At 47.3% G+C, this 24412-nt stretch overlaps 1 protein-coding gene across 5 annotated transcripts in view; it reads left to right on the top strand.

Annotated features, from left to right (window-relative positions):
• The window catches only part of LOC107217101 (paired box protein Pax-5), a 79757-nt gene that overhangs the window by 35200 nt on the left and 20145 nt on the right, over positions 1-24412 (top strand). For 3 of the 5 annotated variants that reach the window (XM_046740141.1, XM_046740130.1, XM_015654475.2), the window contains 2 exons: positions 18806-18971; positions 21708-21905. In XM_046740141.1, the coding sequence (XP_046596097.1) occupies positions 18806-18971; positions 21708-21905 (364 nt within the window). Of the gene's footprint in view, positions 1-8236; positions 8576-13730; positions 14071-18805; positions 18972-21707; positions 21906-24412 lie in introns of those variants that run through there. The other 2 variants (XM_046740133.1, XM_046740138.1) reach the window with 2 other exon arrangements.

The following is a 24412-nucleotide window of genomic DNA, read 5'->3' as shown; positions in this document are numbered from 1 at the left end:
AACGAAGTCCGCGTCCTTGACCGGCTCTATCGTGCGACCGATCTCCGAGAGCCGCAATGCCATACGGATCGCGGCTCTCTCTCGAATTTCTGGCGGCGAGCCCTCAGTACCTAAGCCCGTTTTTTGCCCTCCGAGTCGCCCCGCAGGACGAGTCCTGGATTCGAGGCAATTACGCCCGCAACCGCGGTCCGCTTTCATGGGTTTCAACTCCACTCAACTCGCGCCTCGTTATTAGATTAGACCAGGGCTCCCGGTAATTCGGATCCCGCGATCGACGCGAGCCAGATCGGCCCGCTCCTTTCATCTACCGTGACAGAAATTTGAATTTTACTCCCTACGCCGTTCCTGGAAACGTTCTCTAGCGGCGTTAATGTTCCTACCGCTTTGCTCGTTTTTTTTTTTTTCTCTATTCTCCCGTTGCAACACAAAGCCGACCGGTTAACCCGTGTGCGCTGAACTCCCTGCACAATGCCATTCTGGAATTGATCCAGATGCGGTCTCGCCTGTGAATCGTTGAACCTCCCTGGAACGAGCAAGAGAGAAGATGAAGTAATGAAAAAATAAAAATTGCCTTGATACAAAAATGAGAACGACTGGGAACAACGCTCGACTGAGAATCTCTGGCGGCGGCGCGTAGTTAAAATAGTGGGAGTCAAAGGGGGAGGTAGTGCAGCGTTCCTCCTCGGTTTCCTCGGAAGGCTCCGAAGCGGAGGGTGCAAAGGTACGGTGTACGGTGTGCACGGCGGGCGGGAGCGTGCTGAGACAATGGAACATTAAGCCGCAGCGCGGTTCTCTAGACAGGAAATTACAGGGATCACGGGAGATTGACAGAAAAACGGTCGAAGCGCTCGGTCGCCGCAACGAGGACCAAACTTCCAACGGCGGCACCCCGGCGCTCGGTCGCCCGAACTTTCCTCCTCCGCAATCCGAAAATTAGATAACCGATTCTCACGGGGATAGCCGGCGACTTCCGGCCGACTCGGCATCGCCGCGGGTCGGCGCATCCGCTGCGAGCTTGTAAAATCGCGTCCCAGGGCGAGGCGTGCTGCAGCTTTTTAACCGAGAGCCGTGCAGTCGGGATGATTTATCGGCGTGGATCTCGAGGATCCCGAGCCTCGTGCCTTGGCTTTTTCACTCCCGCGTGGACGAGTTTCGTTTTCATCGCGGGTTACGAGAGCTGCGGGTGAAAACAAACCAGACAGGCAGCCGGAAAGTGCGAAAGAAAGCGACGAGTGTAATATGCAAGGCGGGAGGAGTATAATATTCATCGGCGCGTAGCTCGATTGCGTACCCGCAACGTCGATGGCAATTATCATTAAAATCGCGTTAATTAATCCTCGTCCTCGAAACTCTGGGGAAAGTTTATTTTGGCCGCTGTGCCGGCGGACGCGGCCGACGATGACGATGACGATCGAGACACACGACTTCTGTCTGTATTTTGACGAGCCTTGAGGGAGAGGCGCGCCCGGGAGTTTATCATCGGCGTCTGACGACGAGGCCTCGGTCGACCACAAAGGCAGGTTAGGCTCGACCGAAAGCGTGAGTTTGTACGTACAGAACGAGTCGGTGTGAGCGTTAACGCACGCCCGTGATTCACAGACACGCGTATCCTACCTGCGGTAATTGCCTCGATGGCAGAAGCCGGCAGGAAACGATTTGCGAGGCCGGCTGCGAGTCGCTCTGTCCCGGCATCCAGCGGAGCTGCCGCGATGCTATTCCGACCGAATGACTCACCCCGGTGATCCGGTCGTCTCGCTGACATGACGTCAGGCGGTCCGTCCGAAATTAAAATTGTCCGATTTTTCCACGCGGCTTATACCTGCGCGCCGATACGCTCGTCCGCAAGTATTTCGACAACGAGTCGCGAGCTTTTGCGGTCGGCGCCGCGCTCTTGCGGTCTGACGGTTAGCTTGCGGATCAACGGAAGCTGCCGAACTCGATTTCGAAGCTCGACGCGTGGGGTGCCGCTCTGCGCGTACCGCACACTCGCCTGACCTCGAGGAACCCAATTATCGGTATCCGCCCGACCGCAAGACTCCGCTAAAGAGTGCCAAAGTGCCCGATCAGGGACGCGCGCTTTTCGCTCCCGGTCACTTATCGCCGCTGGATCCGTGCGGCCGCTTCGCGCGTGCAGTTTTTGATCCTGGTCCTGGTCCCCGCGGCCTCGCCCGGAGAAAAAGAGACACCGCACGAAGCTGATCGGATTCCGTGCTCCCTAAGGACAACGCGCGTATCCGCGGCTTGCGACGAAAGCTCGTGTAATTCAGCGAGGAATGTCTCGACAAAACTCATAACTCGGGTACCTGCCTACCGCACGCTGGGGAGTTGCTCGGTGTTTTGTAACGCCTGTGTGTGTGCGAGCGCGGGAGTTGCGTAATGCGGCATGCGTTGCCTTAGCGCTCAGGGAGAGGTTTCGACTGATAGTAATGCTAATGCGGCGAACGCTGTACTACACAACGAGATAATCACCGCCTTACCTAATGCACTTTCTGCTGCGCTGCTCTGCGCCAAGAACGGCTTCGACTCGAGCTATGCGTATAAGAGACTGCGATGTTGTGCCCACCGCATGCCGTGCACCATTCAACATTCAACGACTGCATCTCGACGTCGCTTCGACTCCTTATAAAGACACTTCGCCTCGTTCCGTTGCCGCGTTATGATTTTCATTCTCTACGGTATTCAGCTTCTTTTTTCCTACCTCTCTTCCGGCGATCATTCGCTAAATTTTTCCGCGCGTATCTGGGCAAAAAAATTGAGACCACTTCCAACGTTTACGCACTTCTCCTTTCCGTTAACGCGTCTTGCGCTTCAGTCACGAGAAGTAGAAGCCTGCAGCGGAGTTGGTATCGCGGCGAAACTATTAACTCTGCAGAGTTACCGTAAGCTTCGCGCCTTTCGGCATATTTATAAACTTGGCTTGCATCGGTATTCTTTGAGCCGATTCGAGGCTTCTTGATTATTTTCCGACCGTACAAACTATGACAACTGTTGCCAGAAGCATGATTTCGTTGCTGTTATTTTCTCGTTGAATGCAAAATCCGCAAACCATGTATTGACGAAAATTCAAACTAAGCTTCTATGGTCCAGATTCGTTGCGTGGGCGATAAAATTCGCAGCAATGGCGGCAGGTTCGTGATAATCGGGTGAATTTTTGTTGGTACAAGAGTGAGAGTGCCTCGTGACTCGGGTAACGAGAATCTACGTTTCCGACAAAGTCGGACAATATCCACGGTACACGGCTGCTTCTACTTTTGACGAATATCTGCTGCCACCTAACGCCACACGACGGAAGTGCCTCTGGATCTCCCGTCTCTCTCGCTCGCTCTCCCGCTCTCCTTCTCGCTCTTCCTCTCTTCTCTCTTTCTCTCCCGATGCCTCGTTCATTGAGCAAGGATGTCAACCGCTACGTCTTTCGAACTGGTACTGTAATACCGCACACATGACCGTATAACGCGTTATAGTTCCCTTCGGCTCTCGCACGATATCGCTAACGCAATTTATTGTTCTACGAGTTCTCGTTAATTTATTGACCGGACAAATACGACAGAGAGAGAGACAGAGAGAGAGAGAGAGAGAAGGAAGAAAGAATAACAAAAAAAAAAGAAAACAGAAACAAACATTAATGATAATTAATATAACTTAAGGAAACAGAAATAGAGAAATATTCACACTCGCATAAATCTTCCAGTCGTTTATGACACACGCTTTATTGCTTCTTTATTTGTCTGGCCTCGGGTAATCATTCGCCATCCACCGTCTCTACACATACAGACGACCAGAATGACCGTCTCGGTGTTTCCTGTTATTCATATATTCATGGGGGGAAATTTCAGTGCGGTAAGATTTAAACGAAGAGTCCGGCTCGACGAATTTTTTACGCTACCGCACATAAAAATATTTCTACAAAAAATTTGCCACTCTTTTCTCGCCCGCGATTATAACACGTAACCCGCGCAAACCGATCGGCCGATCAGCGGAACGGGATTCTGCATAATTGCTCGGACGAGATTTTTTTTTGCGGGGGAGAGGGGACTCGAAGGGTTCAAATTGGAGAGTCGAAAACGTGCGGAGGGACGCGAGGCGATTAGACTGAATCAAGCGGTTGAGCCAACGGCGGGATTATAACGGCTACCGCCGGGTGCGGTGTAATCAAAAATTTGGGGCAATAAATCTCCACGGAATTGAGAGCGGGGCTCAGAACCAGCCCGCAGTTTCGCCCCCGTGTAATCCGGTGAAAATCGGCGCTCGACGACGCTTAATAATAATTCGACGATATAATAACAGTCCTTGAACGCGTTTACGCGTGCGCCACTTCTGGTCCTTCCTCAGTCTTCGCGATCACTGGCCCGATCTGTATTAACGTATAAAATCGTTGTATACGATCGTTGTTCGCTCGAGTTCGCGCCTGGGTTTCGGCTCAGTTGTCGGCCGTCCTGTAGGGGTGGCTGCCGAGAGCGAGAGGGTGGGAGGGAGGGACAGGGCTTGGTGCGGCCGGGGGTGGCAGATTGATCCGTCACGGAAGGCGAGCACAATCACCCCCATTAGACATTATGTGTTTCCCGGTCACATCGAAATCCAAGAGCACCGTACCCACCCCCCAACCCTCGTGCCGCCGCCCGTTTGGGCTCACCGAAATGCATTTTCGCATCGCCCTGCGGATGGAATCCGTCTATACGACCGCGCTTTGTACGACCTATTCCTGCACTGTGTCATAGAAAACTGGATTGGGGAGATATACGCGAATGTGGTGGGTACCTGGGATGAAATATGAATAGAAAGACAAGAGTGAATCAAAGGTGGTCTCTGATGGTCTTTTTTATTTACTCGAAAGGCATACCGACGATAAGAGGGATCTCACTTTGCTACTCTTGCGAGAGATTATGGCGAAATAGTTTCAAACTGTATCGCGATTACAGTAAAACGTGGCACGATTAACTTATACAGTATAGAATGACTGTTATTCCTGTCGATACTAAAATTTCTAATACTCACAGCAACGATCTCTCTACGTCAAATTTACTATTGCAAAAGTCGTGTCAAAATATGTCACGCGTGACTGTATCGAAAAATACCTACCTACTAGATTATCTGCTTACAGTCGCAAAACTAAAAATTGTCGATCGTTACTCAATGAATGAAGAATTTGTTTATATTTTTCGCTGCAGGCAAACCACATGCTGTTATAGAATAAAAGGTGGCTTAAAATAGTCCGTTTATGAACTTGAGAAGTGCATCGGTTGAGCTGCAGAGCATTTTTTCACACAAGCTGTTTTTGAAAACGCGACATAACGGCATTTGTATCCCGTGATACGTGCAGCAGAGCTATATAAAGCAATGCTGCACCTACGTGCGTTGCAACGCCACTCGCGCGATAATTCATTTTTGATAAATATTGTCCCGCACCGAAACGAGGTGCAATGTGTCACTCTTCGCGGTCCATGAGTCCGGGCTCGTTTAAAAAGCTCCCAGGAAACGAGAAGCACGCATCCGACGCTGAGCATACATGCGTACACATGTACAGGGTGGGCTTGAATAAAAAAAATAGGTAACGACTCGAAACGTGAATAAAATCCAAACGTATTGAACGATTTTCGAAAACCTGTTTTTGTTTTCTCGAAAACTGATACTGACAAAAATTAGCATTAAAGAATGTTCAACTCAATTCCCTTTTGAAATTTTATTCATATAACGTGAAACGTTTCTTGTAAAATTAGAATCAAAACCCACGCTTCAAAGTTAAATTTCCGTTTTCGGGACATTCTCCAGAAAGTCGACTGTAAACGATGTCGAGAAGTTCACCAAAATCGATTCGGTCAACGACCAACCACCAGGCAGTTATAACTAACATTTTAGACTTTTCGAGATGGTGTTGCGACTGACTTTGTTGATATTTGCGAATTACCTAGAGCGTCACATTTTCAGTTGCGGGAGAGAATTCTTCACACACTCGTGGAAGTTGAGGTCACATGGCTTGTTCTCTTACCCTTCAATGCACGAGATATTGCATCATGGCGAAGAAGAATTCTGGCAATCGTATTGCAGTTAGTAACATTATCGTAAGGTTCATGCTGAGGAAAAACCGTTAATTCGGTATTTTCGAATTGTTTGAAATTCGGTAAACCGTAAAAAGAGGAACCACGTTGGTAATATGAATTATCGGAAAACTTTGAAATATTAAGAATCAACGAAATAAATAAAAGGCACAGTGTTGTATATATATATATATTTTTTTTTTGTAATCAATTAAACTAAAATAATTTATTCCTTAAATCGTAATTTAAGATCGACTTTTTACAAAACCGGGTTTCGAAGAGCGTTTATCTCAGCAGCGAATAAAGATATTTCGGATATTAAAACGCGACATGAAAGATCCATTCTTCCAGACTTGAAGAAAAGAAAGTTTTCGAAAATAGGGCAACGCGTTCGCTTTTTATTCACGTTTCAAATCGTTCCCGTCCTTTTTCTGGCCACCCTGTACTTACCCACACATCGGGCATACGGGGACGGTGTTGCAACTCAGAGCCGCGTAGGGTGTAGGAGGGGGAGGAACGAGGTTGAAACTACCGAAATGAGTGATCGGAGAGTCACGTGTGCGGGCCGATGCAGCTCTTTGATTTCTCCTCCGGCTCCCGCGAGCCGTCGACACGGGTCTCTGGGTTCGGTTCCTCGACTCGTCCTCGTCCTCGGGACCGCGAGGTGCCCGTCGATCCCGATGCCGCGTAGCGCCGAGCCACCCACGACGCCCGGCGTCGCTCGAGGCTCGTTTGTCACGCGACAAATAGCTCCTCAGCCTCCGCCTCTTCTTGTTCTTCGCCGGCTCTTATTCCAACCGTCACCTCCTTACCCAGAATACATTACCGGCGTCGCGTAGGCCTCGCGATGTTCGATTTCCGCGATTTCTCGCCGCGACGCCGGTCTCCTCGGCCCCCCGACGCACGCAACGACAACGATACGGATAAATAAGGAGGATTTTTCTCGCCCGTCGTCGTCGACGTCGACGGCGGCAGCGGCGGTGGCGGACCACCGGTTATTATACGCCGCGTCACGGCGATGATGTATCCATCCTGGTTCAGATTGTCTCTCTCTCCGCGAGATGAAACCACCGAGCGTGAAATATGTACCGCACCCCGGGCGCGCTGGAATCTCGAAGGACCTTCGCTCCTTCCATCCTTCCTTCCTTCCTTCCTTCCTTCCGTCCGTCCTTCCTTATTTTCGAGATTACATCGCCACCTTCAAGACCGACGCGACATACTAAAACAATGCGACGTTACACGAGTCTATAATTCCCATGTCTTGTCAGGCTTCCGAACCGTCATTCCTAAAAAATCGGCAGAATTCTCTTCGCCGTTTTCACGATTGATCGAGGTCGGCCCGAGCGAAAAACCCGCACAAAGAGAGTCCGATCCTTTTTCTCCTTCACCCCGTCACCGCTTCTCTCTCTCTCTCTCTCTCGGAGGCATTCAGTTCGAGGCGAAGAGTGCAGCTAGTGCGGAGCGGATTTTTAAAAGGCTCCGGCACACACACGCATGAACACACACACACGCACACACCGAGCCCCCCTGACTCTTCGGGGAAACTCAATGAAACTTTCACGTCGCCGCAAGACGTTAAAGGGGGTATTTTTGGACGACGAAGCAACTATTTCCATATATATGGGCACGGTGACGGGGCATAGATCATAAGCAGCACCCCCTTCAGCCACGCGCCGGCACGTGCCGCAGCAGCCGCGCGGCGAGTCGCGGCGCGGCGCGGCCAAAACGAGCCGGCGACACCGCAGCGACAATCCACTCGAGCCAGCCAACCCTTAATACCCCAGCATCGCCGGAATACAGGGGTTGTTACTATACTTACCCGTTGTTTTTACGGGGGGAAAAGTCGATAACCTCGAGCCAGCGATCCTTCAATTATTCCGTCATCCATGCCGAAAAGAATATTTTATCCAACCGCAGAGGAAAACTCGTCATTCAAACGGAGAAACGCCGTTGAATCGTAACGTCATCGACGTTCATTCATTCCGGTTACGCGATTTACCCGCTCACCGACATTTGACTCGGCGATCCGAAGGGAACGGAATCTGAGTGAAATCAAAACAAACTTTGAGCCTCGGCAGTAAGAGGATTTGAGTGAGAGAGAGAGAGAGAGAGAGGGAGAGAGAGAGAGAGGGAGGGGGGGGGGGAGGGGGGGAAGGGAGGACACCTGTCCAAGCTTCAGTCATGAGCCAAGTACCGCGACGGGACGAGCGATTTACGAGTACCTGCCAAGCCGTGTTACACGCGCACAGAATCGGGACACTTGTTGGTGGTAAAAAAAAATCACTTGCGTGTGCGGTGAGCGAGGGATGTGTACGGAGTTTATTTAGCGGCTCGTTAATCGGTCTCCGCGGTTACGTTAACGACTAAACGAGTGAATTTAGTGGGGTTCTGTATCGGCGGCTGCGATTAAAAGGTGATCCTTAACGATATGTCAGTGGCCATTCGGCACGCGAACAGCTGCTGGGGCGATGATCAGAGCTGGCAGAAACAGTCCCAGGAACCCAATGAATTCTACGTAGGAAACGAGCAAATATTCCTCTTGAGTAAGTAGTTGTGGTTACGGTTTGTACGATAAGTTTATCTTTGCAATTTTATCCCCCCCCCCTCCCCACCCGTAGATTTTCGTCGTTGCGATTCTGCGCAGGTAGGGATTTTTTTCTTCCCTCGTAGGAAAAGGTTGTGGGAAAAGATACCGTCCGACCAACGAAACTCTCAGGTCGATTGGTTTACGCGCGAAGTTAAGGAGGGTGGGGGGGGGGGGGGGGGGGGGGGGAGGATAATACATATCCTCAGAGGAGAGACGACGCGTGTCACGTAAAGCGAGAAACATACGGCGTGTGTACAATGCTTCGATATTACCGAAAGGCCGAACAGTGACAAGAGGCAACGGCGAGTTTACGTTTGCGCTGTGTACTGTTTGCGGGGCGACAAAGCCTCGGGTAAACTTTGACTGTTTACTTTGACTATAATTTGGATGAATAGAGGGAAAATGGAATGAGAAATAATACCACAAGTCGTCACCTTCCGCCGTTCGTTTCGCCGAGGCCCGGAGGTGCAGGTATGCGTGTGTATACGTGTAATATACGTGCAATATACGTGAGAGCTTATTCGGCATAAATAAGCTCGTGATGGATAGAGCCTAATAATATTACGATCTCGTGCCCTTTACGTCCCCCGGGTAAGAACTCCGGGGGTGTGTTTGACATTTAGCATTTCCCGCGGGGCGCACCGTCAAACCGAAACCCCGATACATCGCATCGCCGAGTTTTTTTTTTTTTTTTTTAATCTCTTCTTTCCCTGGCGCAAATGATCACTCCGCGTTGCTCTGTGCACGAGGGATAATGGACAGCTAATGGTTCATTGTTTCGGACTCCCGTAGAGAATAAATCGCGCGGCATCGTACGGTTTGACGATTGCGTGGGTTAATTAGGAACTCCGAATATCCCCGTGTGTTGATATTCAATATTCAGGTGTAGCAGAGGTATACATATAGCCTACGCGTACACGTAACGTCGACAAGCGATAACTTATCGAGATCCCTGATGTAAATAGCGCACTTACTTATCCGCCGCCACCGCCACGTCGGGAGCCGCGAAGTTAAAAATACCGAGTCAAGTAAGGGGAGACTTTTTTTGCGTAATGAAAGCAATCAATTCAAGTCCCTCTCTTTCTCCCCGGGCGAACTCCCAGCCCCCCCTAACCGAACATCCACCCTCTCGTCCCTTCCTCTCTCTCTCAACCGCCGCCACGGGGGAAGTTTCCTTTTCTTGGAACCCCACCCCTGCAGACACCGGCACCAAGACTGCTGTACGTACCGCGATGGTCCGGGTCGAGCGATATCCCGCGACCACTTCTGTAGTCATCATAAAATGCCCTGCTCTCAACTCTCGACGATTGCCGTGCTTCTCTTTTTCCTCCCGCTTCTACTTCTGCTTCTTCTTCTTCTTCTCCTTCTTCTTCTTCTTCTTCTTCTTCTTCTTCTTCTCTTGCGAGGAACGGGGAACACAGCGGCGGCAGCGGGGGTGTATAAAATAACGAAATAGGGTTTATCCCGCAGAGAGCAACCCGTGCACACAACTTCGCCAACGGTTGTATCCGTGTACAAATATATACATTTGCACGCTGTACAGGTTGTATAGGTGTACATGTATATATGTATGTAAGAGATTCGCGGGACTCGGAAAAGCAGGAAGAAACGAAGAAGGAGAACGAGAAAGAAGGTTGGATGGGGGGAGGGGGAAGGGGGGAGGGAGGGACTCTGGCCTCTTTAAAACAGCACTAAAGTATCGTTAATCTTGGGAAAAGGCCTCTTATTTCCTCGTGCCCCTGCCGGCCCCCTATCCTCTACGAAACCCAGGATCGCAAACTAGTTAGACACATCCGACTTGATACTGCAAAAATAAATTGCTCTTTCTCTCTCTCTCTCTCTCTCTCCGTCTCTTGATATAATACATTGCACCGATTGTAAATTTTTCTTCCTTCATCCAGCGTGCGCCCTTTTCTACATGGCGTAAAAAAACAATTCTCAGCCCTTTGAATGCGCTTGCAACGATACGCAGCGAGAAGAAAATCTAAATTTGAAAATCGTCGGTAGTACCTACTCCGACGCAAACCCTGGCAAAAAGTAGAATAAAACAAAAAATGACATGATTGATGCTGCGAGGACTCGGCGGAGATCACGAGGAGGACGGGAACCACCCCCGAGACCCGGACGTGCACTGATTACGTGTCCCGGTGCACTCGTGATCGATGCACCCCGCGGCGGGCCGGCTCATCTGCATCTGGCGCTGCCCCCTTCCTGCCCCCCCCCCTCTAAACTCGACCCCCGGCACCCCGATTCGCGTGTTTCTCTACGAGCTGCGGAGATAACCCTGCATGCACCCGAACGACCTTCTTCAGCCCTGCTGCACCCGCTGCTCCTCGGTGCAATCATGTTACGGACATATTGCACGTCAACGGGGACTGAGCTCCTCGTTCGTTTCCGCAAATTATATGCCAAACTGAGAATCTCGCTCCTTTTATAACCGGATTATAAACGGAATTGTGACAAACGATGCCCCTGCCGATATTCCGCAGCCGCCTGCGGTAGGCTGGAAGTTCTTACCGGATATTTTACTTTCGTTATCAGTTTTCTAGGCTAGTATGGTTGGGCTTGTCGTTGTTACTATCGTCGTTATTCTAGCGATGAGAGATTATTTTTATTTTTTTTTTCCAGGGGAATTGTATTTTTCGTTGCAATTTGATTGAAATCTTATCATGCTCAAATTACACAATTTGATGAAACTTGGAAATACAAAGAAAGGAGCGACGTTAAACCGTGTACCATACAGTAACGATAATATACACTTTGTAAACTGTAACGAGTATTTCCCATTTGGAAAATGGATAGGGTGAAAATTTTTATCTTCTTGTTCGAACCGAGATACCTTTAACCTTTCCACTCATCGCTATCACTACGAATTAATTATCTGCACAAGTTATTTTTGAAAAAAACTACCATCCCTACGTGTTGTGTAATTATCAGGCACCTCCGTTACGATCCTCAAATCTCGATTCTCGCTAAAATCTAGTTGTTGCTTATGATTTTTCGTCCCTTTTGCCTGACGTCACGCTACGGTGCCGTCGACACATTATCTGCGTTCCATACGTGTCCGTAGAGAAACACCGGTCAATCCGCACGGCGAAAGTAGTGGGTATGTAACGCGGGACATCAACACGCGAACGTGTCAGCATCGCGCCCTTACAAAGGTGTCGCGATTCCTTAACGTTGCGACGGCGCAGGAGGACGGAAAGACGTGTAATATACAAGACACACAACGAGCACCACGACGACGAATGCAGGCTGCACCTGTCGCCTCGTGGCCGTCGAGTGTCTGGTGACAACGCGAAACTAATTCCGTACACCTACTGGATGCCGAGTAGGTGTTTAAGTATAGAGCGCGGCTGTAAAGAATGAGTGAAAGAGGGCGCCGGGTTGCGGGGGTGTCACACTCGAACGTAAGCCGGTCCGTGTGAGATTCGCGGCTCGGTGGCGATCCCACAGAGGCTGACCGCACCTTCCGGCCGATCGGGGTGATCTCTCCTCTCCTTTCCTCTCCTCTCCTCCCCTCTCCTCGTCGACCCCCGAGCGAGCCGATCCACCTTCGGCGTTATACCTCATAGGCTAGGAGACGCGATGTTCAGTATTTCGCTGATTGTCATCAAAAAACATGATCCTGTATACTGAAAAATATATACTTATATATATTGCGGATTTTGAATATACTGGGAATTTTTTTTTTTTTTTTTTGTAAAACCCGCTGCTCAATTCTATACGCGTAAGCTTCTAAGTGCACGGCGAGTCTCACGGAAAACTCACCGTTCGAACTTTTTGAAAAAATTTGGTACTGCGAGACTCTTGGTATATCTGTCCCTGAGGGTTTTGGGATATCGTCTTCTTGGAGCTAATTTTATTAGCGCATTTTTTTGCAGTCGTTCGAACGGTCACATAATTTTTTGGCTTACGGGTAGAACGAGAAATATATGTTGGATGAAGTGTATTTTTGAAAATTTTGTCTTGTATGATTTTTATTGTTGATTCAATATTGAATGTTTTTCATTTTGTGAAAAGGTTTCAATTTAATTTGGTATTTTTTCAATACAGAAGCCGATCCTAAAGACCTAGACTCAGGCGAGTCTGGGATTATTTTTACTTTTACTTTGGAAAACTTACGAGTTACTTATTATATTAAATCCATTACTCACAGGATATGTCAGTTACGAATGATAGAATTTTTTCAACCTCTACAGACTTTGAATTCCCAGGTACTCCAACTTCGATACGCAAAGCCTGCAATTTTCCGCTGCGAGTCATTTCTCCAATGTCATTTGAGAAAACAAGGAGAGTGCATGCACGTTCGATCCCCTTTTTTAAAAGCGCGCAAAATCCATAAACATGCGTATCGTCACGTATACGGAACGAAGACCATCCCCACGTGGGCACGCGGGAATTAGCCAAGGGGAATAATCGATATTGTTTTCGTACGGTAACAACAGCCCGAAGCGCGAACGTGAATCCGAGTTCAAAATCGTCGCGTTTATTTGGCGGAATCTTTGCCCCGCGATCCCGTCGTAATCGAGTCGGATAGTTCGGTGGTGCGGAGAGCGTCGCGGGAGCGTCGCGGGAGCGTCGTCGTAGCAACCCCGAAGCTCGTCCCGCCCCTTTCGGCCACGTGACGCTGCCACCGAACGAATCGGTGCCCGGCGTCGCGATGCTGGATCCTTGACTAGGGGTTGGGGGCGGAGCGCCGTTCGAGAGCGAGGAGGAGAGCCACCGCGCTCTCTCTCTCGCGGGCTTCTAGAAGTCAAAATCACACGTGCCACGCTGCCCGCGAGCAGCCGCCTCGCAGCTCCGTCCGCGGCCCCGATTTTCGCGATTACGCCAGTGCGGGAGGATTATAAGTTTGTTTGTTTGTTTGTTTGTTTTTTTATTTATTTTCGGGGGAAAGAGTAACCGCGGCCGCGGCAGTGCAGTGCGTGTCGGGAGTTGTGGTGCCGGTTGATTATTCGGACGTGTATAAAGGTATAGGTGGTCAGCGGTGCGAAATGGAAACGTAGTAGCCGAAGTGAAAAGGACGTGAAAGGACGAACGAAATCCGTGCGACTCGTGGAAATCTTGTGCGATATTTGTTTTCGATTTTATTTCTATTCCCTTCCCATCCTCGGGGTCGAAGAATCGTATCCTGGGCCCCGGGATGAAGGGGCCGCCGGGCCGCCGCAGCGGTCTCGAAGAGCCACCCGCGGTCCTCGACAAAGGATTTCTTGACGACGGTTTGTCCCCGTGAAAAATCAACGAGGATTTCGTCTGTAAGCGCCAAACCGAGATCACCGGCCTCGGGCTTTTCAAATTTGACAATTGGTGCGGGGGAGGCGATTCCGAGTGACCGGAGAGGAGAGAAGCCCGGAGTAAGAACGGAGCTCGACCAGGTGCTCGAAACAGGCGCCATGGACCTGAGCACCGCCTATCGATACAATCAGAACATGATGGAATATTATACCTGTAAGGGAGACGGATGTTACCTCGTGTAATGAATCATGATTTTTTTCACGACGAGTCGGTAAAATGCTCGATCGGTTCCTGATAAAATTTACATCCTTCGCGCGTGATTTTCGGACGTTGTCGTGCTAATTTCGCTTCACAGTGACAAACGTGCGGTTGTTAATTAAATGCGGTAGCAACGGTGAAACAGTTTTCTAGGATAAGTGTGAGCGGTTGTTGGCATTTTATTTTTCTTCTTCGTTCTATCAATTTTGCTCCGTCGTTGACGTTTGCTGCTTCTTTTTATTTTAGTTTCAAGGAATCGTGTGACGTGTTTTGATTTTGCGATTTTTTGCACCCTGAGCTCTGTATACCGTCTAAAAAGTTACATAATTTCCATAATTATTCTCAACGATCTGCATGGTATACTATTTGTGTACGTCGGATTCGATTCTAGCCAATCGTTGACCAATTTGTTTGTCTGTGACAATAATTTCCGGCAAAGCTTTGTTCATACAAGTGTTGCAAATTTTTGATAGAGGAGCGGGAATGATGTGGAAAACGTTATTATTTTTTCTTTATTTTCTATTGTAGAAGAGTATAATTGAGGAATTACTTAAGCTCATGCGATCTTTAGCGCGTCACTACCGCTGTTAATAATAATACAAATATCGTTCACTCACGCGATTCATATTTTACTGTCGCAAATTCTGACCGCGTCGTCGAGCCGTCGCATCGCCGATCGACGGTCTCTGTACTTTGAAACGTACGACGTAACAATCTGGTACAGAATATTCGCAAACTGTGAAAATTCGAAATTTTATTCTTTGGAGACAAGAGAGTGCAAAACGGAAAAACAAGAAAAAAAAAAGAACAGGAATCAAATTACAGTCAAAGTCAGAGATTTCGTTCTCACACTCGTTTTATCCATCATATGATATTATTCTATTTCCATATTTCTCATTTTCTTGTTGTGTCAACAGTGCCGATTAAATTTTTTAATTACAGTAAAAAATTGTTAAATTCGTACACTGAGCTTCAATCTGTAACAGTAAGAAAAAATGGCAGCTCTTTCGTAGCGGATATTTTGCACGCGGATGCGATACTCCGACGGATGTGAATTTTGTCCAAGACGTTGTTTGTTGCACACTTCGACCACTCGTTGAAAAGATTTTTTACCGTGTTATCACCGTGAGATGTAATTAAATTTACACGCAAACAAGTATTGACGATTAATCTTTTTTTACATCAAAAAGTTGCGCAAGGAAATGTTTCGAGTACGACTGTAAGCCAGATGTCAACGAATTTGATTATCGAATTTGGGATTTGTAACGCGTTTCGTAGTTTTAATGTAATAAATATTTTTATTCCATTTCAAATTATTTTCGGCAAGATTTATCATCTCGATGTGAATCGGCGAGCGGAATAACAGAGTTCCAGCTATCTATCTCGACAGGAAACGACGCCGAGTATACAGAATATACGGTTTATACACACACGTCGCGACAAAAGTATCGAATATCACCTCCAGGATATTCCCGCCGTATTCGATACTCCGTCTTCTCTGGTGACACAAGTCGCGGCGCATGAGTATTCCTTTACCCCGGTGATTTGAGATCTGCGTGAACGCGCGTGCCTTCCACTTTTCATTATGCATTCACCTTGCATGCGGATTCATACCCACAGACCTACGTATAGATACGATTCGATTTTATAATGCGTGTAAATCATGCGTCTAGTCCTTGAAACCAAAGAAATACTAACTCGTTGAAGCAGAAATCGTTTCGATCCTGAATTTTCACTTTAGGAAGGCTTTTTTTTTTTGATATGACAGAAAAACTTTTTCGGAATAAAAAGAAAAATATCAGGTTGGGGTAAGAAACTAGAATTTTCGATTAACAGAAGGATCAGAATATCGAATTTTCATAGACGCGAAAATCTTGAGCATACAATTTTAAAATTCGAAAAGTCCAAGTATAAAAAATTGTAAATATAGAAAGTCGGAACGTAGAACGGCAAAATCGCAAATCTTTATACGATTCTATATCATCGAGAGAAATTCGGACGATTGTACAGTTCGGTATTCCATGTTCTGTCTTTTCTTTTCTTTTACTTCTCCATACCTTTACTTTAAAAAATTTTAAATCCTATAAATTGAGCTTTCGCTTCTTTAAAAACTCGATATTCTGCTCCATCAATTTAATGATCTTTCTATATTTTTACTCACGCCCGAAACCTCACAATTATGTAGCAGCGCATCTATAATCCGTATATATATACTATATATATATATTTGCGTGAGTTCGTTTTGTGCTTCGCGATGAATTGTGAAGAAGAAAAATGAAGTCAACCCTGGAGGGTGAAGTGGGGGGGGGGGGGGGGGGGGGGCAATCGGAAGCGAGGCGATGGTCGCTGACGGTCAGAGAACGATCGGCGTAGGAAATCCCAGAGTGTCCATCTCACAGCGGAGCTTTTTGCGTATAACCGCGATTTCGATGCCCCGATGCCGCGCCGCGGGGCGCAACCATAAACGCGGATAGCAATTGATTTGCGACCGGAAGTCGGGAGCCGTGCAGGCTGCAGTCCGATTTCGATAACGACCGTTCACCGCGCTTAGCCGCAACGCGTATATGTGTCTGCTTTCTCTCCGAATATCCTCATTGTTTCTTTATTCTCTCGGCCGATCGATCGGGGAAAATGAGAGGTGGAAAAAACGCGGAATCTACGCGTGTACGCGCGGACTTCAACTTCCTAGCCATCCATGCCCTGCTCTTATTTCTGCAGCGGGGTGAAAACGTTTTTATCGCTTCTCGGAGACCGACGTCATTTATCACTGCAAGTTGCAGACGTTATTAGTATTCCCTTCACGATATCGCGTTAGTCGAAGCTAGATTCCCAGGTCTGGAAATATTCTCATTCATTTTCACCGTTTCGCTATTGCGGCGAAAAATTTTTCGTCTATTTTCGAAATCAACGACGCAGAGTTAACGTTTGTCGCTTTTCATTCGTTTCCACCGCGCTAACCGTCGCAGGAAATTTATCGAGCGTTGCAAAGCTGCGCCGTGACAGGAAACGTTTGAGATTCCGATCACCTCGGGTTCTCTGTTCGCATACCTACTCGATCTTCTTAATTTTGAAAATTAAGACGCTAACCGATTCTTCGACCGAGTTGTGCGGATGAAAAGCAACCTCTAGTCCTGCGAATTGAGACGACATCTGGCTGCCCCGGGTGGCCAACGGAGAGAGAAAAAATAAGAGAGAAAGATAGAAAGAGAGCCTGGCGGTTGGTTATGAGATTATATACCGTTGGTACGGCAATAAATTGACGCATAACCCGGTGCGGCCAGTGGCCTAATATTATAATGGAAGTTTTCGCCTGTCGGGCATGGCAGGGCTGCGAGGCACCTTAACACGCGCGAAAAGGCCTCGGCGACATATGTCCCTGCTTTCGGGCCAGCGCACCAATGATCAAATGATCAGCCGCCCCGCGACAACAACCCCTAAGAACCACCCCTCCGGCTAATAGAATTATCTCGTGCCCTGGTCTCTGTCGACGGTGTTATTACGACTCGATGTTTCTTTCCACGTACGTCTCTCTCTCGGAGAGAAGTTTGTTCGAGCTGCTGTTTTCCGACAAGGCAGCCATGAAATTGACGGTTCGCTGAAATTCATTCCGTAGCGAATCGGGAGCAAGTTACACTCGGTACGTTACAATCGTTGACGCTGTTTCAAAAATTGCAATTCCGCAGTGAATAAGCGGATTTAGACTGGTCATGAGCCAGCCTTCGAACTTTCCATTCTCGCACTGCAGGTTCCAAGTTCGTGGCGAAAGAAAGAGAATAATATACCGAATTCGAACTTTGAACTACAAATTCAAATTCGTGATTAATGATTTTAAAGCCCTCGGATACTGTATTACATGAAAATATGACGATCTTTTTCATTTCGAACCACTATGATAAATTTTGGAAGTCTGAACTTGGATTGGTTATCGGTGACCCAAAAAAATTCCGATTACTAATTTCTACTGTAATCGGGATATTTGAAGATTTTTTCCCGTCATATTGAATCGCTATTTTAGATTTTGCAATCCGACTGCAGATTCGTGATCAGACATCCAACGAGCCGGCGACTGCTAATTTTCAGCAAAATACACACTATGTTATTCCATTTTTTCAGCTTATTCGTTTAGCAAAATCTCAAGGTATCAATTTTCATTCAAATCCGTTAATCCATTCTCAAAATACCATAATTTTTATTTGCCTCCTTGGAATTTTGTTATTTAAATAATTGAAAAAGTACGGTACCGATCAAAAACAAAATCTTATCGGTTCTAAGTATGGAAAAGCCGCAACGATTGAGACCAAAATCATTGAAATCCGGTAACTCGTTCGGTAAAAAAATTGACGACACACGTAAATCCATGCGTATAAACATACACGCGGACAGACGTCCATCTGAAAATGATTGGAGGTCAATCTCTAAACTTGAAAATATGGAGATATAGTGAAAACCAAACTGTCGATTTTCGCGGCGACTACAATAACTACCTTTTTTCTTTGAAAACCGAGAAACGGACAGTTAAAAAATAAATCGGCCGGTTTTACTTTATACCGCGATCGATTTCAGATCGATTCCTTATTTCGGCACGTACCCACCCATGCGTTATACACTCGTGCACGAGTTGACCCGACAGCGTCGAAGGGTAAAAAAAGACTTTCAAGTCTGATCGTTGTTTTTTCTTTTCTGTTTCCAGGCCACGGTGGAGTAAATCAACTTGGGGGCGTTTTTGTTAACGGAAGACCTTTGCCGGACGTCGTGAGGCAGAGAATCGTCGAGTTGGCCCACAGCGGCGTCAGACCTTGCGACATCAGCAGGCAACTCAGGGTATCTCACGGCTGCGTTTCGAAGATACTGTCGAGGTGAGTAGCTCGAGTTTTCCTTCGAGCATCGATTCGCCTTTCGTCCGTTTCTCGTTCTTCCGCGCCTCGCGAAATTTCCTCCGTTCCTTGGAAGTTCGCCGCTCCGCGATTGCCGCCGGAAAATTCGGGATTCGTGATGCGTCGCGGTCGAGGGGTGCGCAGGCGAAAGTATAAACGACCCCTTGCCCCTTGCGGGAAGGAAGCTGGCGCGACCGGAAGCTCAAGGAATGGAGGAAAGCGATTGAACTACTCGAGGGTCGAGTATAACGGCGAATATTTTTCTGTTCAATACCGAGATGTGCGCGTCGAATGCACTCGTACCCATTCACAGATCCGTCGACGAGACGTTAAACCAACGTGTTTAAGGTGGTTGCCGAGTCGAGAATCAATACTTTTTAGTCATTTCATCGCGAGGTAGTTGCACTTTGTGTGTTGGGTGAATTTGGGTATCGGCAAGCCACGGGAAATTTTTTAACGACGCAAGACATGGTAGACTAGTATTGTAAACAACGGCTTGTAGTGATTTTTATCGATAGAGCCCGGATTAATATGTAGATAAATATTTTTTATTAAAAAACATTTTCATTCCTTATTTAGTTTTTTTACGTAAAGTGTGATGTTGGCAGCAAGAAAATGCAGTTTCAATTTTCGATAATTTATTTTTTTAAGTCTATATTGGATATACACGTTTTGTCATTTTAAATACTATTTAAATATTTGTCCGGGTACCCAGTGATAAACAAAGAGAAATATTGAATCGACTGTTAACAAGAAACTATTCCAATGAATTTGTAAAAAATAGTTGTCCCAGTAGAACAAACGACTCTTATTCTGCAGCGGAATAAAACTAATCTACTAGAAGATCTGTATCTAAAATCTTGAGCACAATTTCAGTGTTCGGCTTCCTGCTTTGCCTCAGGAAAACCATCTTGGCTCCCAGATGCGTCAATAATTTGTGAAATATTCAATGTTCTATACTATCTCGTATCCGAATACACAAAATAGTAACAGATACTTTCTTTTACAAATTCGGGATGATTTTCGAAGTATAATGTAGGGATTATTTTTGGTTCAACTTTACTTTCAAATTTGCAAAGAGAAAATAAATACAATAAAATAAAATAAAATAAAATAAATACAATAACTATTATAATATGTATTATTATTTGCATAAATATAATGTAATTTATGAGTGACGAACGTAGCGTTAGAAAATTTGTACGCCTATCTGCTTAGATTTATGCGCTCACTTGGGTAGCAATTCTGGCATGTATGCATTAAGGATCTGTTATTGTGAGAGGCCGCTAGCGTGCGGTCCGGAATCGTCGCCAATTCCGGGGGTCCATCAAACGGGCACGAGGCCGGTTATGCCCGGGACGAAAAAACACGAAAACCGCATCGGGCACCGCCCGGGGCCTTCCTTCCGGTATTTCCCCTCCACCTCTAGCGAGCCCTTCGCCATTTTATCGTCGTCGCGGGTTATTTTTCTTTTTCCTTTTTCTTTTTCTTTGTACTCTGCAATCTGCAATCTTATTTCACACTCGAAGAGTACGAATCGATGCACCTACGTCTCAAATAATACCGTTATTCGAATGTCAGTTTGTCGGAAAGGGTTGAAATCGCGAAGAGACGATGTGGAAGAAAAAAAAATGTGCGATTCATACCTTTACGAACCCGCCTTTTTTCCATCACATTTTCAAGTTCACCATGCATTTCGGAACGTTATAACACGTTGCAGCACAACACGTGTTCGGATATAAGCGACTTTCGGTAGATTTGTGAAAACGAGAAGAGTAAATCAACTCTGGAAAAGGGTGTGCACGAGGGAGGATATCGCGAATAATAAGAGAGAAGAAAGTATCGTACGTTGTAAATATATGTATAACAAACACCCACACACTGTACATTATTCACCCGTCGAGAATATAATACGACGCCATGTGTTCGCGGGTGAAATTTTTCCTTTTTTCTACCCTCGACTCGAGCCGGGATGTGGGGAGGGTCATAATCGTATAAACCTAATCGCACATACAGTGCAGAACGATGCCTATACAAGCTATTCCTGGTCTGGACCCGCCTTGAACAACAGGGCTGAATTTTTATGCGATTTTTATGGAAAAAATTCGATCAAAATTTTACCCTTTTGGAGTGCTTCTTTTATGCTAGGTTTTTTTCTTAGTTTACTTTTTATTTCTCGTTGCGAAATTCCATGGGGAAAAGTGGAAAATTTCACGTTCGCATAAGCAGAGAATCTCAGGCGTATCACGCGTAATATACTTACGTGGAAAACTGTCCATGGGTGAGAATTAGAGAACGCGGCGTCAGCGGCGGCAACGAGACCGGCATCAATCAGGACCTTAAACCGAGTCCGGGGCCACAACCGAACCATTATTGCGGGCTCTCCGTAATTGAATCAAAGTACGAGCGAAGATATTATTTAACTAATTAGGCACAAAGGGCTCGTTGAGAACACGGCCACCCCGCATTGATAAGATCGGACGCCGCCTAGGCCATGGCGGGGGGTCCTAATCCACGTATTCTATATCTACGTAATGGTCGATCCTGTTGTGTCCATTTCTCGAACGCGGTTGTTGCGTAACGGTGAAATTTTGGTTCGGGCGTTTGTTTTTTATTGGTTTTTTTTTCTTTTTCTTTTTACTTTTTTATTTTTGGTTGTATCATTTATTTTCACGAGGCGTTTCCTTGTGTATATACGCACGCTCGTTCACCCCGCAGGTACTACGAGACCGGAAGCTTCAAGGCCGGCGTGATAGGCGGCTCGAAACCTAAGGTAGCAACGCCGCCGGTCGTCGACGCTATCGCCAACTACAAGAGGGACAACCCGACGATGTTCGCGTGGGAGATCCGGGACAGGCTCCTGGCTGAGGGCATCTGCTCCCAGGACAATGTTCCCTCCGTCTCGTCGATCAACCGGTGAGTCGAATGAAAGAATAAATAAAATCAGTCGGTTGCAAACTTATTAATAGATTCTGCAGAGGAATACGATTACTTTGACTCTCGTCAAGCTTATACGATAGATGTTACGATTTTCGACGAGATCCTTGAAGTTTTCAACAGTTTTTGGACAGAAAATTTGACTCGATAAAATAAAGATGGATGTAAAGATGTATGCTTGTATTACGAACGTCATTTAATTGGAAATTATTATACTTGACAATCAGCGGTGAAGAGTTTGGTTTTGTTTTCTCGTTTTTCCGTCAGACCTTAACGAAATCAAGAAACGCGTAAACTCCTCTCCCTTCTCATGAAATATAGACATATTTTTCCCCCGTCTCGCTCACACATCGAGTTTCGAATCGGGCATAAAATTGCATTGAGAAAAGTTCACACTTATAGAAACCCCTTCGGTCGATACATACATATATAATAATAACAGCGAAGCTCAAGTTCCGCGCACATCTAACAAACTAATTTGCGTGAGGCACCATTAACACTAGTTGATCGCGTTAGCGGATTCCACTTGTAGCGAATTCGATACGCGTTACACTCAATTTCATTAGCACCCACGAAGAGCGCAGGGGGAGGAGGTTGAGTGTTGCGGGGCGAAGGGATCCGGGGTTGTAGATAAGCAGGAGATAAAGCCGACTGAAGTACCGGCTGATTAAATCTCGGGACATATGTGAGCAGATCAACGACGAGCTAGGTGACTGACGGGGGCAAGGAAACTCGGGGGTTGAATGTAGGCTGTGTTCGAGCATTCGACTATTCGAATTTCGGGCTCGGGGGCTGCCTATGAAGAGGGGCGCCTCTCCCCCCCCCCCCCCCTCCACCCCCACCCCCGCGCCCTTGCCGCCATATCGCCCCCTCGCCACCTTTCCACCCGATCTCGGGTTTGTGCGGTGCTGATACGCCGTAATGCCCTCCCCTGGGGGCGCCGCATCCACCCCCGAGTTCCCGTTTCTGCGCCGGGAACAGCCGGGAACGTGGCTCCGTCGATCGGCCCGCTTCGCCCCCCCCTACCCCAGCCGCGGACCCCCGGGGGCCAAAAACACTTGAATTAATCCCCCAATTCCCTCGGCGGACCTGCCGCGCTTCTCCAAAAGGTCAACCAGCCCTCGGGACTATACCATGCCGGTAGTCGTTCTACGCTTATGTTCGCCGCCCTGCAGTAGTCGCTGGTTGTACTTTGTACCGATGAATAGCGATAAGAAAGATCGCGGGGTGAAGAAACGCAATCAGGTGCGTAGGTACGCGTGTTCAAAGTGAAGATAAGAGCCTGATAATCGTGTTGGATTGTTGTAAGAGAGTCGAGAACCGAAGATTTGCACCGAAAAACAACATGTTGGTGGTCTGGACTGATCAGTGAATTTAAGATACGGATTGTTTTTTCCTTTTCGACTCATTTTGTACTACGGATCAACAGGATCGATGATTAACTTTTTTATTTCACGGAAAAATTCTCTGCTAACTTTTTGATGAAGATAATGTTTCGAATGTCGTCAGCCTGACAGTGCAGTCGTCTCGTTGTCAGTGATTAGCGATCTCGAGTGTCTTAACCTCGATCCAAACACTCGAGCGATCGGTGTCGGCATATGCCGAAGCGACGGTGCTATCGGTAATGGCTGTATAATATCGAACAAACGACACGGTTGTGTAAACAAAACGAGTTTTCGCTTCAATCATCTACAGTACCGCTGTAATTTGTCAGAATTGTTATAAAGTCATCAGAAGTCACGTGAAATCGTGACATGAAAATTAATTTGGAATCATGGTACAAGTCCAAGTTCCTGGGCCTTTCGAATTGATATCGGGTCAAGTTTTTTGAATTCGTAAAGTCAATTTTAATCTTGTTGCTTTTCTTCCCGGGGTACATTGAACTGATATTGTGTTTTCATTCGTAGTCAATATTTGATTGAATTTCAGTTACAAAGCGAAATTCCCGATTCGAATTTCGGGTTTGTAAAGAGCGTTGTTACACCAACGGGCATCAAGTTATACCGCCGCGTCGGAAAACGGTGGTTTCGTATTCCTAGGATTGCAGCCAAGGGTGTGCCGCTGTGGCTTGTTGCTCGAGCGAGGCCTCCACCTCCACCTCGCCACCTCATCCTTATCCTCCTCCTCCTCCTCCTCCTCCTCCTCCTCCTCCTCCCCCTCCTCCTCCTCCTCCTCCTCCTCCTCCTCCTCCTCCTCCTCCTCCTCCTCCTCCTCCTCCTCCTCCTCCTCCTCGTCCTCGTCCTCTTCCTCGCTCCTCGTCCTCTTCCTCGCTCCTTGTCCTCTTCGGCCCCGCGCGATCCGAGAGCCCAGATGTCGGGTATTGATCTGAATCTGGAGAGTAGATCGCTTGGAAAAACTCGCCTCGAGTCCTTCTATAGAGAGGATAAACCTCCGCGGGTGGGAATGTACCGGCTTGTATACCAGCCCCCTCAAAGGTTGCGGAGTAGCGGAACAAAAAATTAGGTACAGATCGAGCTCGCGCATAA

The sequence above is a fragment of the Neodiprion lecontei genome, chromosome 1 (assembly GCF_021901455.1).
Source record: "Neodiprion lecontei isolate iyNeoLeco1 chromosome 1, iyNeoLeco1.1, whole genome shotgun sequence".
NCBI classification, from domain to species: Eukaryota; Metazoa; Arthropoda; class Insecta; order Hymenoptera; family Diprionidae; genus Neodiprion; species Neodiprion lecontei.
Note: the sequence above shows the minus strand (reverse complement) of the source record. Positions and strands in the feature narration are given on the sequence as shown.